General features: G+C 37.6%; 1 protein-coding gene across 3 annotated transcripts; it reads left to right on the top strand.

Annotated features, from left to right (window-relative positions):
- The first annotated feature begins 206 nt into the window (after positions 1–206).
- On the top strand, positions 207–7,158 carry edn3b (endothelin 3b). Of its 3 annotated transcripts, none has more exons than XM_013271085.3 (5): positions 207–360; positions 1,369–1,429; positions 1,568–1,772; positions 4,102–4,254; positions 6,101–7,158. In XM_013271085.3, the coding sequence occupies exons 2-5, from the start codon at positions 1,369–1,371 to the stop codon at positions 6,153–6,155; spliced, it is 474 nt and encodes a 157-aa protein (XP_013126539.1). In that variant the 5' UTR covers positions 207–360; the 3' UTR covers positions 6,156–7,158. The 3 variants fall into 3 exon arrangements, with proteins under 3 accessions (XP_013126539.1, XP_005478292.1, XP_019204830.1); XM_005478235.4 differs by having other exon boundaries at positions 208–360; positions 1,328–1,429; XM_019349285.2 differs by lacking the exon at positions 207–360 and having other exon boundaries at positions 987–1,429.
- The last annotated feature ends 14,921 nt before the right edge of the window (positions 7,159–22,079 follow it).

Below are 22,079 nucleotides of genomic sequence, written 5' to 3'. Positions count from 1 at the left end.
TTGCACGCCAAACAACCGATTTCAGCAAATCTAGCAAAAACATGTTATCTGTTCTGTAAGTTGAGAGGAAATCGCTAAATTCAAAGGCAAATCTTTTTACTGTAACTAATTTTTTGCAAAAATGCACGGAAGGAAAGCTGTGTAAAAAGCTGCACCCTGCACAGGTCTGCTGTCTATCACAGAGTAAACACTGAAAGACAGACAATCCTTCACGCTCACAGCTGGGGCCAATTTAGAACTGTCAGTCAACTTAACATGCGTTTCTTTGGACTGTGGGAGGAAGTCAGAAACAACTTAGAACATACAAACTCAGGCCTTGGGTGGCAGGTGGATTTGAGCCCATGATCGTCTAGTTGCGAGGTGAGAATGCTAACCACACACACATGACATACACAAAAACTAAATCATAAAAAGGCTTGAAAGAATTAAAACACTGACTTTAAGCATATTTTTATTTCAAAAACCGTTTAGAGCTGACTTAGTAACAAGCTCTACCCATAAAATTAAAAGGCCTATCAAGGGGGAAACACACTTCCTGTATGGCAGCAACACCAAGATGGCCTAGAAGTGGGTTTCTTAAATCAGCTGTACTATAAACTTGAAAATAGCAATAAGTGGTTCTGGGCAGCACACCAAGAAAGCTCCTGGCTTCAATCTCCTAGTTGGGGTGGGGCCTCTGTGTGTTGAGTTCATACTCTCAACTTATGGATAATATGCACCAGTCAGTGGCAACAGGTCAGCAGTGATTAGTGCAGATGAAGAACTTATTTCAATATCAAGAACCCGGTTGTATCTTTTATCCATCACTGAGCAATACCTTTTTATGGGTTATAAGAGCATTACTATTCAAGAGCATAAATATTCATTCGTTGATTTATTCATAAACGTGTCCAGTAAAAATGAGTAAAAGCATCAAATAAATAAGTATGAATAAGTATATATGTAAATACATACACTGCGATCTCCTGCTGCTGCATCTGAAAGAGGGTGGGTGCTAGGAGAGGTGTGGGCGTGTACCCTCCGAAGTCCCGCATGTTTTAGAAGGCAAAGCGACTTCAAGGGTAATTGTTCCTCGCCTCGCCTCAAAGACCGCACTTGTTTTGCGACTGCGGCAGTCTGAAGCTTGCATTAGAAGAAACACAGGTTCCCTTCGCCTCAGTGTAAAAGTTGCAGGTACAGGATTTACGGGATGAAGCCATTGGAATGAAACACTCTGCGTCCTCCGACACATTTGTTTTTTCACCTGCGGACCACATGAACTGCACACGGACACGCGCCAAAGTTAATGGATCGATGATGGTTGGAGATTAACTTGCATCTTCATCAGGCGTTTGCTTTATTTTGTGGAATATATGACACATGGCAAAGATGCTGTCCATCCTCACAAGAGTCGTGCTTTTCAAGATACTGGCAGTTATTGTCTTGCAAGGTAGGCAATAAGGTATATTTATTTTTTAAGGTTGTTTATTAATTCATTAAATACCTTATTATTTATGAAGGACTTCTGATTTAGCTGTTTACTATTATTTTTATTGTTTTTTGTTGTTGTTGTTGTTTTTTAACATAGCTGCTTCTAATAACGGTATCTTGGCGTCCCGCGCCTTGGTCCAATCGGACTCAAAGGTGTTTGGCTCCCGGGGATCCGCTGACTCACAGCTGTCTGAGACAGCAGAAGCAAAGTCCAGACAAAAGCGCTGCACCTGTTATTCCTACAAGGATAAAGAGTGCGTCTACTACTGCCACTTGGATATCATCTGGATCAACACCCCCGAGTAAGGCACGCTTTATTAAGTTCAATTCAGACGCCGCCGCTTTTGTGCAAGAATCCCAGAGGTTGCACAACGTCGCCTTGTTTGTCAGGAGTGATAAGAGGTAGCAATTTAGAGTCTTTCAAACGGAGATTGGCACGTGGCTGGTTTTGCAATTGAAATAGGAGCCGTGCACTAGAGGCAACACACATTGCAGTTACACCCAGTTACCCACCCCGAGGCACCAGATTCAAGTGATGGCAGGCCCAACAGATTGCCAGTATTCCTGTAAAAGTCTGGAATCAGGCAGGTGAAGGATATTATTTACAGAAGTTAGTGCATTTATTGTGTTTTCCGGGCACGCCATGAGTCATAGCCTAAGCCTGTCTATTGATAAAATGCAATGACAGATTTCTTCATTGCACTGGCTGACATGGTTTGACAGATATATTTAGGCTTGGGTACTAACAGGTTATGTGGGCACAATTAAGTAAGGTTATTGTTACATCTTTAACGATTATTTGATTCTATGTTAATTAGGTTATATATTTAAAGTATGGCTTGATCTAGCTATATCCTTTACCATTGCTACTGGTGAAAAACGCTTGATAAGGCGTGTTTCTTAGACAAGTTGTCAAAGTTATGGCAGGAAAAGAAGGGAGTTGAGTCGATGTTTGCTGTCAGCAAATACAAAAAGGGGCAGTCTAAGATACTGTACGTCTACCAAGGATTTGGATTAGTTTCTGATTGTTTTAGTTGAAAACATTTGATGTGAAGACATGGTGTAAAGTGTCTGATCTTGCAATGATATCAAATTCTGCGTTTTGGCTTCAGATTTCCTTCTACGTTAGGCCAAGCCGCACCTTTAGTAAGATTTTCATAACTTTTTACAACTTTTAAATAATCCTGCTCAAGAACCGTCAAAACAATCTAATCACAAATCCTCTTTCGCTGAAGTCTTACAGATAAATATTCTTCTCAGTTAGTTAGCTGGCTTTTTATTTCCAGTTATAGGACTCATCATATAACTTGTGGCTGCCACTTGCAGTTTGAGTTCAGCTAAAGATCTGTAAGTAAGGTGAAGGCAGACATCCAAACACCTGCCAAAGTTCTAAAACCTTTTTTTATGTTAGTTTCTCCTATAGTGGGTGTGTCCTGGAGCTTATTTCACCTTACACGCATATTCACATGGGCACGCACACACACAAAGGTGAAAACAATACCAGTAACTCTATTGCAGCAAGTATTAGGTGTATTATGTGCGCGTTGAAAACTTGTCCTTACATGGTTGGAGCTCTGATCTGAAACAGAGGACTCCCAAAAGGATTCGATGCTTTTGAGACAAGAACATAGCAAACCCTTAGTTAGAGGAGAAATCCCAGATGTTCCATCCTTTTGTTCTTGCTTACAAGACTAACTTTGAAGTATTTGTGTGTATATACAGTATAACATCTCCTCTACAGCTCCAAGTTTGATCAAAAAGGTCCTACACATTGTAAGAGTGTTTAAAGTGAAGCTTTCCTCAAATCCCGTCTTTCACTTTGGAATAACTGCCCTCAGCTGACAACAGCATTTCATTACAATGAGCGTGATCTCTGACTTACAGCCCCGACTTCAGATTGAACAGGTATAAGGTTCAAATGCATTTCACCCTGAAGTTAATTACACAGGCTGAAGTGCCAGTGGAAAAAGACACAGTAAGGCAGCCCAGCAAGATGCCAGCAACACTGTAAGTACTCAGTCACTTGTAAGCAGCAGACAGTCTGACATAATCTGACAAATCTACAAAAGAAAGGCTTTTATCTGTTATGTCAGTGGATCTTTCATTTGAAATGTCATGCAGATTTGAGCGATCAGGTAGGTCCTATAGATATAAAGGCCTCTATATAGATCCTCTTTTTTCACAGAATCAATCACACATGGTTGAAAAGAGATAAGTGGAAAGAGAAAGAAAAGAAGTGATGCCTACCTGGCACTTGGAATCTAAATGTTATCCAGATGCGAGGATTAGGGCCAGAACAGACAATATAGTGATGGACTCTGACTTTATAAGTTTGATATATCGAAGTCATATGTCAGATTTGTTTTTTATTCAGTTTCCCTGACCTTTCTGGCTGCTTTTGTTTTTGCATTATCAAAAGAACAAATGTTCCCTGGTTCACTGGAGAACATAAAAATAGTTTAACAATTGCTTTAAAAGGAATAATTAAATCTTCAAACACATTTTTTCTGGTTAGGGTTTCAGCACTGACAGTGTGAAGGTCCTGATGTATCTGCTCCATTTATTATTTTTGCTTTGTTTTGCTCATCTGTTGCTAAATACTGAAAAAAGGCCTCTCTCTATCCTTCTAAGGCGCACTGTGCCGTACGGAATGTCGAGCTACAGAGGACGTCAGCGAAAACGACGTGGTGTTCAGCCGTCCCAACACGAGGGGGCAGAGACACTGCGCTGCCTTTGTGTTGTGACTGATGCAGACCCGGAGTGTCGTGATTTTTGTCTGTCAAGGTCAGTCTGATTATATCTGTAAAAATGATATTGGGACAATCCTTTTTCTCTCTCTGCTTTTGTGAATTTTGATTGCATCCATAAATGAGCCTAAAGAGTGACAGAAATAAACCTTGTGCTGACAAGAGGCTTATAATAAATTTAACATGAACTTCAGAAAATGCCCAGACAATGAAATGTTGACATTGTCAGCAATTCTACTTTCTGATAGGCCAGATTCTGTACTGGAAATACTCTGGTTTATCTGGACGGTGCTGCCTTTAGGGCCCACAGGACAAAAAAATATGCCCACACAGTTGCTTTGGACAGCGATTTGCTATTTTCACATGGATACAGTTGGAGAAAAACACTCAGACTTTGCACTTTGTGTAAAATGTGTTTTCAGCAATGGCTTCTTTGTTTTGAATTGTTTTGCACTACCTAACAAGGAAACCAGTATTAATTTAGGTTCTTCTAGGTGGGGATCTTCTAGCACGTTGGCAAGGTGGTTAGCACCATTGGCTCACACCAACAAGGCCCTAGGCTTGACTCCACCCTGTGGCCGGGGCCTTTCTGTGTGGAGTTTGCATGTTCTCCCCGTGTCTGTGTGGAAATCTATGGATTCTCCGACGTGCAATTATTGGAGTTAGGTTAAGTGGGAATTCTAAATTAATCCTGGATGTGAAGATGAGTAGTTGTCTTTCTCTCTGTATTAGCTCTAGGATAGATTGGCAACCTGTCCAGGGTGTACCTCGCCTCTCACGCTATGACACCTGGGATAGGCTCCAGCCCCCCTCTCGACCCTGAATTAGATAAATGAAAGAAAATGGATGGATGGTTGCTCTAGAGCAGTGGTGTAACTGCTACTTTTTTCTTATAAATATAACTGATAGACACATCATCTAACCTGTTATCAGACAGAATAAGCAACTTTTTCTTCCAATGGTTCGTCACTGACATTTAATTCATTTCGGTCTCACCTTGCCTCCACTTGTTTGTTTTTTATGTGGTGATAGAAATTGATTTTCTCCTGCTGATGACTCAAGACCAGCGTATCCACTAACACAATCTCAAGTCAGCTCTGATGAATAGCAGTTTGTTCAATAGCTGTGCGGAAAACATCCCATGATAAATCACTGCACGAAAAGCCTGAACTTCAGCAGCATGCAGCACTTTAAATCGCCACATAAGTGCAGGGTAATAGCTGTTCATAGGTTTTGTAGGCTGCACAAACAAGTGCTATCAGCTGCTTCTTGGAACTGCCCGTAATTGTTAGGGAGCTGAAATATCTGTCAGTTTGACAAGCCTGGAGAGTCAAAAGTTAACTTTCAAGCTGTTAGGCATGAGGGAGGTTCTCATACTGAAAGGAAAATGCTGTGACATTTACAAATCTAAATTAGGATTGTAGTGGGCCGCCACCAAATCCAGAGCAAGCACTTTTCTCTAACAAACTGTAGCTTGAATAGATTTCTGGTGTTTAAATATGCTGTGATCAATGGACAGTGTGCTAATTTTAAAAATATACACAAAAGATATATATAAGTGTTTGACTCTTCCTACTTATTCTAAGCAGAAACTTGTAGTATATTTTTTTAGCAAATTGGGCATTTGTTTAAAATAGAAAAAGAGCCTTTAAACCAATTAGACTTGTGGGAGTTAGACTTAGTACTGTGTGCTTCTGGATACAGCACATTTGTCTAAATAAGGGCCATTTTTATTACTGTGTAATCCCACACTGGGGACCATGAAGTGAAGCAACAATGATGCAGACTCTTTTGAGTCTCCTAACTTTATGGATCTGCAGCACTGAATTGCAATATTTGCTCCTTCAGTATTACTAATTTAGTCTGATATTTTCTCTTCAAAGCTCCCTACAGATCATTCCAACCAGAAGTCGTCACAAAATTCCTGGACTTGGATGACAGTTTGATGCACCTCCATCTTCTTCTCTTCTTCTTGGGTGAATGGACCCTTCATTTCTTTCCGTTTGGCACTTTGCCTTCCCAGGTACGCACAGGGAAAGAACTGTGGAGTTTAACACTGCCGACATTCCTCAGCATCATAACTCTTGGAGCAAGTTGGTTTCAAGAACTCAGAAGCTTCAGCAAATGCGATACAGACCCCGGAGCCTATCCCCTTTCTTTCCTATCTGAGAGCCTCATGAGGACAACTTTAACCACAGCATAATAGCCGGTGACCTTTTGTTATGCAAGACTCATTTAGACTGACCCTTTGCGTTCATATGTAGTTTTATGAACTACCTTTGACTCAGTCTTTCAAAATAATGAGATCGTATCAATGTATATGGGAAGACGGAGGCATTTTCACAAAAATGCTGTAGAGGGAAAAGCGCCAGGAGGAGCTATGTAAAGCAGGATGAAGCCATGATATTTTTGATGTTTTGCCTGATACTTTGCCATTAAAACACCATTCCACAATGGAGAATGCCACTTGTGTTATGAGGCATATTACTGAGCTTTGGTTTATAATGTTATGTAGCCTGTATGGAGGGCATTTAATTATATTATTTGTAAACTGAATCATCGGTGATATTCATCAAGGTTTCATCTCAGTTCCACAGCAAACTCTGATTAATAACAACTTTAGAACCAGTGAACTGCTGGTGTATAGCTAGGATTCATGTAAAAAAACAACTATGCAATGCATCTTATTATATCATTACCCTTCAGCTGAGCAATAAATACATTTATTCAGTGTCCTCTAACAGATTCTGAGCAAACAAACCTTGCTTATTTATTCTCTAAAATGTTTGCACCTTTCAGAATTTAGAGTAAAAGCAACAAAAATATTCTCACGGCAGAAAATCTGCAGTTAGTATAAACTAGAGATGGCACAATACCACTTTTTTTATGTCCGATACTGATACCGATATCATAAATTTGGATATCTGCCGATACCGATATGAATCAGATATAGTGTATTTTGTAATCAATAAAACTGTTTTTTTAATATCTTGCTGTATTTTGTATAAGTTCATACTCAAGTTTAAATAAACAACAACACTAAAGCTATTCTGTTATACCTGTATGTAAAAAATACACTGCACCCAAAATATTTCATAGTTCAGCAATACTGATCAATCTAATAAACTTAAACCTACACCATCCTCCCTATTCTGGTATTTTAAAGAGTACTTAGCAGAAATATTAAGCAACCTAACTAATAGGGTTGCAAACTCCCAGCAAAAAAAAATAGGGAACCACCCACCCTCCACCTCATGATGCTTAATCGACGTAATCAACTTTAATTTGATGCAGTGTGAAAAAATTGCACAGAAATTAATTATTTTTCAAGAATAATTAAATAGATTCAACGTCTTTCTTCTACAGAATTGCAGACTGCACAGATGGTACCTTCCCAAAGGAAAAAGTAGTATAGCTTACTAGGGTATATTAGACTTAATAGTTACTATATACAGTAATGGACTTCTATACATTTTACATCAGATTAAAACTTTGGGTGTAAGATTCAGATAATTATTTATTAAAAGCTAGACATTTTAAATGAGAATAAGAAAGAAAAGTATGTCTTTGTGCCCCCTTTTCCCTGTTAATGCCCTATCGGCCCCCCTGGCTACACTTTGCTAGATCCGCCCCTGCACAGTTACCAGCGGTCAGCTAGAAAAGGATCCTGGTGTAGAAAGTAATATTAAATAAATTCCAACAACAGCTTATCAAGGTTAAACGTGCTGCTGTTGTTCAGCCGCTGGTTTCCTCTTTCTGGTGCAAAGTGGGCCAAAAACAAAGAAGAGAGACGGACTCGCGACAGAACAGCCGATCAGCTGATCATTAAGCAGTTTCACGATTGAAGTAGCAGCAGGAGAGGGAGAGAGAGAGGCAGTCGCTCCATATATCGGTTGTTAAGCTTAACGTGGGAACGCTTTACAAACATTCAGAGATGAACTTACACACTTGCTTTACTTCTCTCTGGGATAACTTCCTCGGAGATTAAATGCTGGTTTGCTAGCGAGGCTACAAATACACACAGCCGCTCTATCACGTGAGCACACTGCTCCGACTTGCTACGGTTATGAGCCGAGTTATGCCATGTCCCAAGTTTTGTGAGGTGCTTTTTTGATATTTAATGGATCGGATTACATTTTTTATTTCTTTCCGATATCCGATCCAGTAATTTACGTGATACGTAATATCAGATCAGTCCATCTCTAGTATAAACTAAAGCCAAGCTGTTGTTTTGTGTTTTGCCACCATAGCAGTCTGCTTATCAGATTATGCAGACTGCTCTAGAAAACCAAACAAGAAAATCACAGGAGTAAATGTCAGTGTCTGTTGCTTAATTTATGGAGTTTAAAATGAGGGAAGTTTTAATAATTGACTTATATTAGGCCCTCGAGCTTAAACTAGCATTACAGTGTTTTTCACATATTTCATGTGTAGTCGCAGGTTCGGGAATGCAGCTCCTAAATTAAACTTGTCATAATTGGCATCTGTGTGCAAGAAAGATAAGACAAAGGATGAGAGACCATGAACATTAAGCAATGTAATAATATTGATCGTGGAAAAAAATAGTATTGTTATACTTAAAGAGCTACTTTTTAATGTGAGGAGAACAAGAAAGTGTCTGTTTTTATGAATAACTAATGCTTATAGTTTTGTTAAAGATCCAGTGTTGAAAGCAAGCGTATGCTATGATATGATATGTAACATATTGGATGCACAGAGTCAAAACTATGCATGCATTTTGCAAATTACACATATCCTTTCAAAAATCTCCTCACTTTGTGTTGTATGAGTATGTGTGTGAGTGTGTGTGAATTGTATGTACATTTAAAAGTTTGTATTCCCATTCCGTAATCAACCATTAAACATAACAGGACGATAAAAAAGAAGCTTACTGGAAATAGAGGTGGGAGCCAGGATTTCCTTTAACAGTATGACAAAACATCATTAACACAGTGGTTTATTGTAGAGATGAAACAGCTTTTCTTCCTGTAAGACTGGTAACTTTATGTAATCTGTTAGCCAGTAATAGTGACTATTTTCATTCTATTTACTTGTTGTATATTTTTTATTAAAACAGGTGTGACTCTTAATCTTTGGATAAGATATCAGGAGCTATGAGGAGCAGTAAGCAGAGTGATGTACATGTAAATCCTTTCAGTTATATAAGTAAACGTTTTTATATGGTGTGACAAAATTTCACAATTTTTTTTTCACCATTATGTAAATCCTGCTTTTTCTTTAAATTCTCTTTCTGTGTATTTGATCCTCACGCCTTACAAATACTTCATAACTGCCTCAGACTGCGTAAATGTACAATAAGTACCCAGACCCAGTGAAGTGAAATTCTTTCATCAGAAATGGAGCTTCTCTGGTCTAGAAAAGTGGTCTGATGTGGGGAGGTACTGAGTGCAGCACAGCTGAGTAGCCTCAGGGTTTATTGTCTGTTGGGTGTGCACAAGGTCAATCACAGTGCTTTAACTCTTTTCACCGAAAATTACTCGCTCATAGCCATCACATGTGCAGAGTCGAATTTATGATACCCACGCTCTAGCCCAACTCATCCTCAGATTGTGAGATGGGAACTGCTGCCATATGTATACAAATATTTTATCTCTCTAAGCCAGTCCACCATTGTACAGTATTTAATACATTCAAGATCTACAACTTGATATTAATAATTATACAAGTTTCAGTACCTGCATTTTTTTTTATTGTGCTACAGATGAGCAATAAATAAAACGAATACCAGGAGTTACAAAGTTATTTAGCAGATACTGTGAGAAGCTGATATAAGCTGCGGTTTGTGACGCTTTCTTTCAATCTTGATATCTTGAAATAACAAAGTTATCCAGATAATGGGACAATGTCCTTGTAATCTATGCAAAGGAAAATATTTCTCCATGTGATCACGAGATAATTTTCTAATTAATTTGAGTCTTTGTTTTCTCAAGAAAAGGAGGAAAATCTCTCTTCATTATAAGAAAACATGTTGGCTATCCTGAGATTGTGAGATAATTTGCCTTGTGATAACGTTGAAAAAACTGCGACCACGGTCACTTTTTGCTGTTGTTGTTGTTTTTACATTTTTGTTTTACATTTTATCCATTAATGCATTATTTTGTTTGGAATTTCTCTCACACAACACCTTCCCCCTTGTAGACAGACTGAGGTCATGTGGCTCGCTGAAACACTAATACCACCTATCATCTTGGAATGTCACTCTAAGTCCACCCTAAATAAGTCTACCCTGGAGCCTCAGTGTAAACCTACAGTGAGCAAGGTCTTATTCCCACAGTATACCATGGGAAATATTTCCGAGCAGACATCCTGACCATTCAACAGCAGGTTCAGGGCCCCTGTGTGGCTTACAGTTTGCTGTTTGTGTTCTGGCTCATTAAATAAACGAGCCCGGTGTGTCATAGAGTGAACTTACCGGTCCTAATCACTGATAATAAAGATTGCTCCTTTCACAACAGATTATCCAGATATGATAAAATCATCAAGATGTTTAATTACATTTATTGTTTATGTTCAATTTATTTTGATCATGTAAACAACATACAGAAGATCATTTAGGAAAGAAAAGAAAAAAGAAATACTTCACAAAATAAAGCAAAATTCACGTCAATATTGCTTCCCCTATTCTGATTCACTTACATATAGAAAAGTACAGCATCTTATCAAATATGATATGATAATTATGATATTATGTTGCTCAAATGCACAGCAACTGAGCCCACCATCTACACCGAACATGATATTTCTAGTCATTTTACAGTTGTTTGTAAACAAAATGTAATGTATTGTCATGTGAATATGCATTAAAGTCTTTTATGCTTTGATTAAATGATAATCAGCTTTTTAAAATGCTGTTATTTTATTGTTCATGAGACGACAGCATATTTATTATTATTATCATAGTAATAATATTACAAGCTGGCACCAGTTGGATGCCAACATCGGTATATCAGAGTATTTCAACTGCTGCTGAAAAATGAATTATTAATGCCAGAGGTCAGAGGAGAATAATCAGACTGTGTCAAGCTGTTAAAAAGGCAACAGTAACTCAAATAAACACTTGTTACAACAAAGGTATGCAGAAGAGCATCTCTCAACACACAATACAAGGAAGTTAAAGCAGATGGGCTACAGCAGCAGAAGACCACTCTAGGTGCCATTCCTGTCAGCTAAGATTAGGAAACTGAGCCACAATTCACACGGGATCATCGAAATTTGACTAAAAAAGTTTGGACAAACATTGGCTGGCCTGGTGAGTCTCCCTTTAAGGTGCAACATTCAGATGGTAGGGTCAGAATTTGGTGTAAACACCTTAAAAGCATGGATCCTTTTTTGGCATTCTTTGGACTCCTTGGTACCAGCTGAGAATAGTTTAAATGCCAAGCCTAGTGAGCTTGTTGTTGGCCATGTTCATCCCTTTCACTGTACTCAAATGACCCCCAGTCTCACACATAGCTCAGCCTAACAGAGCCTCTATGGGATATGTTGGAATGAGAGATTGGCATCATGGATGTACAGCCAACAGATCTGCAGCAAGTGTGTGATGCTATCATTTTAATATGGGCCAAAATCTCTGAGGAATGTTTCCAGCACCTTGTTGAATCTATGCCATGAAGAAGGAAAGCAGTTCTGAAGGCAAAAAGGGTGTTCAACCCAGTCCTAGCAAGGTGTAACAAATGAAATATCTGAATGTATTTGTGTAATTAAAAAAGCACAAAAATATTACCACGTATAATATATATAAAAAAAGGACAAAACGCTTCTCTACTTTCCAGAGCAAGTTTAAAACTACATTCTTTCATGATACTTCACACTTATGGGCTTTATTTCTTTAATATTTTCAATTTTTTTTTTAAGTCTTTTGCGTTCCACTTAAACCTCAACCTGATGTTTGTAAATCTGAAAAATCACTCTAAGCTGCATAAAAGAGGTTGGAGCCAAGAGTGTGAAACATTTGGAATAAATTCCTTGATTTATGATGAAGTGGTCTACTGAATCATGGCTGACATTAAAGGCCTCCTGGCATGTTTCTGAGTCACACTTTTTTAAATGTATTCCGAATGATACTTATAAGGTATTGGGGTGCTAAAGATTGTAAGTCATCACTGTAAACCGGTACAAAGTTCAGCACTTACAAAGTTCTTATATGCCACCTGTAATTTAACTCAGAGTTTTAAACTTTCATCAAGTATTTGTATGTTTTATTTGTTTGACCCCTTTAAAATATCTAAACATTTATTGAATTCATCCAGTTAAAATGAATTAAAAGCAAAAGATAAAATTGTGAATCTAAGGTTATTGCTATGTGCCAGTTTAGTTTTGTTGTTAATAATAAATAAAATAATTTTAAAAAATCTACAAGATGTAAAATTAAACAATAATAATATAATAATACATGTGGCATGCAATTAAAAGCAGTTACCTAAATATGTATATATTGTTACGTGCCAAGAGATGTGGCTTTGCTGTTGTGTTCTATTTATCTTTCAGGTGTCAAGCCTCCTCCTATTGGCCAATTCGAAGTTGATTGGCATGTGTCTATTGGCCGGACTGGGCTCAGTTGGCCAATCACACGCCGAGGTCCACTATAAATGAGCAGCCCCCTGGCCAGCTGGTGGCTGCTGGCTTCTGCTGTGACAAACATTTGCAAACAGGCTTCTTTGTATTGTGTGTGGTGGGAGGCGGGACAGGTAAGCTGGGGTACCCTATACACTGGTTGCAGGTTTTAAACTGTTAGACACACCAGGTTATGCGGTTGATGCCACTTTTGTATGTTTTCACTGACTTTTTGTCGAGCAGCTAGGTAGGCCTTTTGTTTTGCCTTTTTGTTTTAGTTAGGCCCTGGAAGCTATCGACCTCTTTTTGTTTTATTACTTTCTTTGATTTGGCTCAACCGCCCAGTCCTCCTCCCCCCACCTTTTTCTGTTAAGTTGACTATCAAGGCAAGCAAGCAATAAATCCTGCCTGATTCTTAACTGTCCTGTTGTCCTCCTCCTTCATTGATTGTGGTTGTCCGGTGTTGCTGTCCCCTTCCTACCTTGGCCTCCACCACGGTGGGGGGGACGTAACAATATATATATTTATATGCATGTAAAAATGCATATGAAAAACCTAAATGTATATATACATTTAGGTTTATATGAGGATTCATGTGATGAATTTCAATGAATATGCCTATAACGTGAATCATAAACTTTGGCTTTTGCAGTCACCAGATCCTAAGGTCCAATGAAGCTTTTCTGTAGAGACATGGTGCGACCAACGCCTCACTGCAACTCACATTATTTTTAACTTTAATTTCTATATTTAAAAAAAATCTATTGTGATTCTCCAATTGTTTTAAAGACCACTGAGTATTAACAGCCAACACTCTCTGTGTGTCTGACCTTTTGTCATGCACTTTTTTCAAAGTTGCTAATGTGAACTGTGAACTTTAATCTTGTTCCATAACATGCAACTGTACATTATGGTGAATACATACTTAACACTGGGGAACAAAGACTGTGGAAAAATAAGATTCCAAGAATGCCTACCTAACAAACCCGGTTTAGGGTTATTGCCTTTACAACAAAGGTTTGTGTTTCAACTTGAAAGACAAGGGGAACATTCCCTTGCTGCAGACAACCGGCACCTGCAATTTATTTGCACTGCAGAAATCAGAAGTTAAAATACAAAAAACAAAAACCAACAACCCAAAACATTTAAATACTTTTTATTTACCCTTTTCCTATCTTTGATTGTAAATTTAAGCTCCTTTAAACAACATCTGGTCAGTTGGTTGACAGCGAGATTCACGGCCTATGAGCAGTCATTTCCCTATTAAAACATCAAAACTGAGCAATGTGTCATTAATCTAGAGCAAAGACAAATATCTTCACAAAATGGCACTCTCCATGAAATCTTACTACAAGCGAAATAATTCAGAGCAGCTGGAGTGACACAAGAACTGTAACCAGACTGTCTGAGTGTTTTGGTTAGCTTTATTGTTTTGGTTTACTGCCTCCGCAGCAGTGTAAAAATAACAATTTTAGGGAAGAAGCTCTAAAAATGTGGACTGTCTGCCCAGCACCAAACTGCAGGATATTAGCAAAGAGCCAAGTGAACATACTAAAGCGTAGCATCTGAAAAACAATGAATTTATTAACATGAAAGATGCAGTTGTGGTGCAAATCTACGCTAAAGAGAATGTCTTTCAACAATTGGCAGTAACGTACATCGCACGTACAGAATATGATCTCCAGCCCAAACCTCTTGGTAGTCAAGGATGAGGAAGTTTTTCTCATAAGTCTTAAGAAAAATATACTGCTACCCAGAGGGCATGATTATGTAGAATTTTCCTTTTTTTTAAACCGCAAGGTAAATCATAGGAGGAAAAGTTTTTCATAACATTTGACTTCTTATGCAGCTGAGAGTCAAATCTCACCTCAAGGAAGAAAGTAACATGCAAACACTGGTTTGTTCTACTGAGGAATGTGAGGAGTGTTCCCAACTGAACTGTTGTTCCCAGTGGATGACCTCAACATTCAACTGTTGCTTTAGTAACATTATTATAAACAAACTAATGAAGCAATCCGTTGTTTGCCTGTTTTGTACATGTATAGTTAGCTTATATGATAACTACAGTTTTTCTGGCTTTTTCATTGTTGTTCAAATTGAAAAGTTTCCTAAATATAAACTTAGTTGTGGTTGTTTCAAATGTGAGAAATCTTTATTTTATCGATTTGAGTTGGCTAAAGCTCACCTAGGGAAGAGTGATGTATAAAAAATCTTGTGCCTTGTAGTCATGATCAATTAGATTGTGTGTGTGTGTGTTTCATTGAACTTCTCATAAATGGATGTTTATTATATTTCTAAATCTTGTTGTTAAAAAAATAATAAAAGGAATATTTCCAAAGACCTGAATGCTGGTTTGCAGCCTGCTGTTAAATAAATTGTCTTCTGTTTTCCAAATTATTAGTCGATGTCAGAGAAGAGCAAGTGTCTGTTGTGTGAAAGAGAAATGGGCACAACAGAAGCAGCAGGAGTCTTCAGTCTGTTCACTTTAGTGTGAATTTGTTTATTTAACCATGGGCGCTGAACTGCACTATCGAACAATGAAGTTAATTATCTTTCAGAAATACCATAGATTTTGGTCCTTTCTGCATTTTTTATTTTCACTTTTTGCTTTTGGATGAAATAAGATGCGTTCTGATCAACGATCGCTGCAGATAGCCGCAGAACTTACATAACCAAAGCACGCATGTCATTAATTGGCCTAAATAACACCTCAAAGTGAAAACATGTTTATTAGCTTGAGTAAAAAGGCTAAATGTTTGTACCTGTAAAAAAATCAGGCCGCTTTGGAGGATGATTACTTTCTCATTTATCAGAATAAAGCTGTCTGTCAGAGCTTTATTTGATGATGTGCCCACAGGGAGCCAAGAAGTGCAGTGTATGAGTACAGGCTGCAGCACCACACCAGGTGCACGTAGATGTAATTATGTGTGAAGATTCCTTCAAGAATTTAATAACATGAATGAACAAACTATTGGCCTGTGGGCTTGATTACTGCTCCCCTCTGACAACTCTATTTTTACAACACGACATTTTATGATGTAGAGTTAACACCTACAGTACTGATCGGAGAAATGATTGTTCCATTTCACGGATCCCCATTTTCATTCCAGTGTGGTTAATTTTCGTAGGGGTTTTGACGATTTTGTCAAAGAATGATAACTATAATTACTGCAGAGAAAGATTTCATTTTTTTTTACTGTTTTTCTTAATAAAAGCCAAAAGCGGCGAGCTGGCTGCAGACCTGCAGTTTTCACTCTGAGTGACAGTGATGGGACATACTGAGTACTGTATGTGTTCATGTGCAAATGCACATTAAGTGCAGTGAAAATGATGTGGCCTGTAATTTTAGCCTCAAGGGTTTACTTCTGCTTTCAACACCTTTGGAAATTTGCAACGTTAATCATTTAACTAGTGCGCTTGCACTAGTGTCGACTTTTCTGTGTGGGTTTACTGGAGCTTTAGCTCAAACTCACTGCCCTGGTCCCTCACAAACCTCTTCATGCCTCCCCACAACTTTTATGATTAATTAAAGCTAATTTAATTAAACACATTTATTCAAGTTTTAAAGCGTAATGCGAGTGGTGTAATTTAGGCGTGCACAATAATTTTCAATTTGGCCAACTTTTTACATTAGCTTTACAACATTTCATATGGAAATATTGCACTTGTTACTTAATTGTATTAATATTTCAGCAGTATATTTTGTAATACTACTTGGGATTGATTCTACACATAGCTGAATCAACCTTGATCGACTACAGTAGCTACACATTAATCCATCACAAGCAATCGCCAGACAAGGTTGTAGTGCATGATTGGGTAGGTATTGGTAACATACCTTTATGTACATCAGTAATGACACATGCATGATTGGTTTGTTTGTCTTTTGAATTTTTGAGTCAGACTTTAAATTGGCACCTACAGTCAAGCCTCAAGGATGAATTTTCCTGTCAGAAGTGAAGTGATTATGTGCAGCCGTGTATTGCACAGCAAAACGTTTCACACTTCTTGACATCAAGATTACCAACTTGACTGATTTGAACTTGTCACATAGTTTCCAAGCTGTCTATCCATGACACAACAACAACATCATTCCATGGCGCAGTGGAGCAATTTGGCTTTTTGTTCCTTCGTTGCCGTGTAAATCTGAGCAACAGTGAACAAACCGAATGGCAGATTTATGCTTCTCCAAACAATACAGATGTTTGTCTGCAGTGTGATATGGTAAGGTTGTTGCAGCTTGCAGATCAGGTTAAATGAACACCTTCCAGATCTCAATAACAGGTTGTGTGTCAAGGCCCCGGGATGTTTGAGCCATACCGAGCATTCTAACACGCTGATGTTTAGCAGGTATAATGTTTTCCACGTTTACCAAAAGGAGACCCTATAGATGGATGGGTTAAAAAAAAGCAGAACAAATCATTTCCCCTAATTATTGTAAGTACAAAGTTATTGTGTCATTTCATTGACATGTTAGAGTCAAACAGTTTTAATAGAGAGCAGTTTGGAAACTTCCAAACTGGAGAAAACTGCCACCAAAAGTCATTTTTAAATGTGTTTTGGGTGTTTTATCATATAAATTAAGGTCTGAATAACACATTACAAACAAACTCACAGAGACAACATAGAAACACTACTAAAGTTTTCAGGGTCATAGTACAAGAAGCAGCTATTTTAACTTAAAGGGGTTTAAATAAAAATAAGTATTTTATAATTTTACACATTTTTATTGGAAAGCACCATTTAATGGTTCACATTTAAATCAAAAGCTAATAAAATTTAAAGTTGGTTTCTTACATAAAGACAATTATTATTATTATTATTATTTTAATTATAAGAGTATGTACAATAATAGTTCAAATATCATTAAACATACAAAAATTAGCATAAATTTCCCAAACAGTATTTTATAATACTTTGAAAGTAAACACAATACCAAAGCCCAGAATCTCAATGATGATCAGTACATGAAAAAAACAAAAAAAACCCCAAAAAACATTTTTAAAAACCCACTAGTTTACTTGTAAAGCTTTATTAAGCATGTTTGCTTTTAAACAAGAGATGCTGACAGAAATCTTCTCAGTGGTTATTTGGTCAAACAAACTGCAGACAAACAGCTCTGTTGGAAAATCATGGCAACCACCTCACTACATAAAATCTTATTTATTACCGTGTCCAACAATGAGCTACATTTAGATCATATTAAAAAAAAAAAACAAGAGCTGTGGTATTTCTGGGTAACAGAAAATCAGTTGTATCAGTTTTTTTTCCTTTCATTGTTTGAAGGCAGTGATCAAAGTTGAACAAGATGAAAACAGAATGAGTGGAAGAGTTAGTGCAACTTCCCTTTTTACTTGATATGTGTAAACCACAGCAACCAAGATTGTAAATTCACTCGCCATTGTGGATCTGCAGACAGATGAAGAGAAGAAGCTCATACCTCTCACACCCACAGGGAATTTTCTGGGAGCAGCTATGCCCTGTGCACCTGCGCTGGAGTTTTTCTTTTACTCCTTCATATCCACTTTCTTTTTTAGTTCACCCAGAATCTAGCAAAGCAGAAAAAGACACTCTGTAAATGCAAAAATGTTTAAAAAACAGTGTTGTTACAGTCTTTTTTTTTCTTTTTCTTTCTTTCTTTTTTTTTGTACAAGGTGTAGCCTGTAGAGCTGTCTGATTTGACTTAAAACATCTGGAGGCCAAGGACGTGCCTCACAGAGGACGGTGGAAGGTACACTGACTTTGATGTTTACAGTTAACAGCTAATTAGATCCAGGCAAGAAACTTGGCTGCCCGTCATTGCCTAAATATTATTTCTCTGTCTCTTGTAATTTTCTGCAGTGCCGTCACTTTCATCCCATAAAACAGAAATGCCATGTCAAGCATTCGTGGCCCGACAGCAAAGCAATGTTAATTTTTATTTTTTTCCATTAGTAATAAAAAAATGAATCTTGTAAACTAATTTTTCATTCATGTTAAAAATGATGTGAACAACCAAATTAAAAATCACCTAATAGCGGCCACTGTATTTTCACTCGAGTCTATGTTAACATATGGAGAATATAGACATGCACCACTTCAATATATTTCAATAATTTGTTTTTTGTTTCTTTAAAGAATGACGTACATTTTGGCATGCTGGAAAAAAAAAACTCAGTTCGTGAAGTTCTTTGGAAAGTATTAAAAAAGAAGCACACTTAATTTAATTTCATGGCTTTACTGTGATTTTGTTCATCCCTTTTTCAGGCTCTTTCGGATGGCTTCTCATCTTGTTTCCTTCCCAGGCTGCAGAAAACAATATGCATGGGTGTTAACAATGGTAAACAATACACACCAGACAGACTTTTAGGTGAAGACCAGCTGTGTGCTAAACTCAGCATTGCTTCAAGCAACCATACATTTTGATTCACTCACCTTATCACGAATAATTTATCTTCCAGCGTTTTCAGCTGCCAACACATGCCAAGCATCTGCTTCTCACACTTACTTTAATTGCTTCATTCCTGAACTATCTCAATCCCTGTCATTGAGGCTGAACGTGAGGACTGCTCTGTGGTTACGTGAGACAGTTGAAAGTTCCTATTTTCCATTTTCTGGTCTAGTTATTTATCAAATCCTCACTTGGGTCAAACTTGGCAAAGAGCGTGCATTCGGGGCTATTTCTGCTCAAGATGTTTTCAGTAACATGATGTAGGAACAGCAGATGTTTGGAGCACTGCGAGCCTAAGCTGAGTCCTCCTTTCTGTTACCACATCACTTCAATTAACAAAGAAAGGAAGAAAACATTTGTTATTGTAGTGGCAGTTTCACAGTTATATGAGGACATTTATATTAGCTTAATCCACAAATGCTTATTAAAGAGTTTATGATGCATTATTCAGCATGTATACAAATACTTATGCAATCAGCCTTTGAGCTTACATGTACAGTTCACGTGTATGACCTGAGAAAGCCCTTTAACAAAAATACTGTCCCTCAGTAGAAGCACAACATATTGCCAAAATGGAGCCATATGGGAATGAGCCATAATGTAGTCTGTTTTTGTTTGTAATTTAACCTTTTAAATTACTGGCAATTCACTGTGGGATACATGAGTCTGAGACCTTTGGAGAAAGAAAGAAAAAAAATTAACCACTAGAATAATCGCTGGCTCCTGTTTGACTGAAACATATCTGTGTCACATAAAAAACGAAGGAGGCCTGCTTTCAACTTATTTTCATTCCAGCGTCTACTGTCACCAGTAGGTCAATACAGTGGTGACAGGAATTTTAATTGCAGTACAATGAAAATAAAAGTGTTAACAGAGAAAAAGGAAGTTAAATTAATAAAGTTGGATATTGGCCCATAATCATTTTTTTATATTACTAAAATACAAAAAATGTTTAGATTCATTGTATTATTGAATTGCATGGATAATGTAACTTTTATAATGTGAAGACAGACATGTGTAGTTATTATATTAATACTGGTTGGAAAGTGTGTATTTACAAGATTACAAGAAACATTTTGAGGTTTACATTTTTGTTTGCAGCTTTTTCTTTGAAGAACAATACTGAGCTATGCATATAATATTTTTAAAAAAAGAAACTCGTAAAGTTGGCTGCCTAATATTAAAACAATCCAGTAAATATATAATAAATATAGCTGCACAGGGACATGACATGATGTTATATTTCTCATTTATACCTTTTGATTTGTCAATCAGGGAATATGACAGCTTCCATAAAGGAATGTTGGGATGCGGTGACGTTTTTATAACTTCCAGAGAAAACAGTGAGTAAGAGTGCTCAACCAGGCCATTAAAGCATGGCACATGCCAGAATACATGTGACTGCAGGTGCAGAGCAAATGAAATAGTTTTAGGGGTTTGATGTGTTTTTATATGCGTCTTTTTTTATAGGGAGCGTTTATGTTTTTATAGTAAATTCCAACCATTGTGGCGGCTGTGACAAGAGTAAAGATGGTAAATGACTGCCACCAAGTGGAGAAATATTATCCTAACCACTCTGCATGACTTAAGCTTATTATAAAGACAGGTAAATAATCCACTGATATCCAATAAATGTTGATGTAGGTACTTGGTCACTGTAGAGACCACAGACTAACTTGGCAATAAAGCATCAAGACATATCCTATAGCATTAGTTTTTCCTCCAGAAATCTTACCCCCCCTTTATGCATATCCTGTAACCAACTGAAGCAGACCCACCGAAGCGTGAAAGGAATTGATTTTCCTGTATGCATATTTGCATTTCAACAGAACACACTTGTGCATGAAGCCAAAGAGGGCGTTCAGCACAGAAGGTTCCTATGACTCACCAATGCAATACATCACCCACAGAGCCTCCATCCATTCAGCACAGTGCTTGCTTTGCACAGAACAGTGTGGCAGTTTTTACTTAACCTTGTGAGATATGGGCTTTGAAAAACCCCTGAATATAAAATAATATGAGGGGTTAAACCTTGTCACATATGTTTGTAATTGTATCATGCAAAAATTAAGGGAGCTGTATTTGCAGGTAATGATGAAACAGGAAAGGCAGCTCTCTTCAGTGTAATGACGCCTGCCATACTTTGCCAACCTCAGGAGAAAATTCTGGGATCATCTTCTGAAGTTTGCTTCAAATCAGTATTACCTTTACACTTAACCTGATCTCAAACTAACCTTAACACAGTGGCTCAAACAGAGGCGCCAGCCCCCTCTGATGGGCCACAGAGTCACTGCAGATTGGGCGTGGACGACCAGGATAAAAACACGAGGTCCAATTAAGTCGAATGAATATGATTTTTGAAAGGAAACAGCAGCATTTACTATATTGCTGACTTTTAATAATATTCAACTTGGTTTCTTTTTCTTTATTATTATCTGCTATTGACTTATTTAAAAAACAAATCAAAACCGGAGGGCTTGGGCCATTAACTTTTTTCAGGTGCTGAAGGGAAGAATTTAATCCGTTTCCTACGATGCCTAAACTGACCCATAGTGTTGGTATCTCCAGCTTTTAAGTGATCATTAAGTGTGAGAACATATGTTTAGACAACATGCATATATGCATGTTGTTGGATAATTTCTCCAACATATAATGCAGTAAGCATCTATATTAACTGCACTCAATTCTTTTATAATTTTCCAAATTTACTAATGGGTTTTGTAATTTAGTAGATTACAGTGAAATTAGGCTATAGAATTAATTCTTTTTCAGCCAGCAGCCCCCAACCCCCCCATTACTGAGCCTTACAGCGGGATAAGATGACCCGAAAACCAGTAAAGCAAGTGATAAGACACGCT

This window comes from Oreochromis niloticus, linkage group LG20 (genome assembly GCF_001858045.2).
Source record: "Oreochromis niloticus isolate F11D_XX linkage group LG20, O_niloticus_UMD_NMBU, whole genome shotgun sequence".
NCBI classification, from domain to species: domain Eukaryota; kingdom Metazoa; phylum Chordata; class Actinopteri; order Cichliformes; family Cichlidae; genus Oreochromis; species Oreochromis niloticus.
This window is presented reverse-complemented; position numbering and strand designations above follow the sequence as displayed.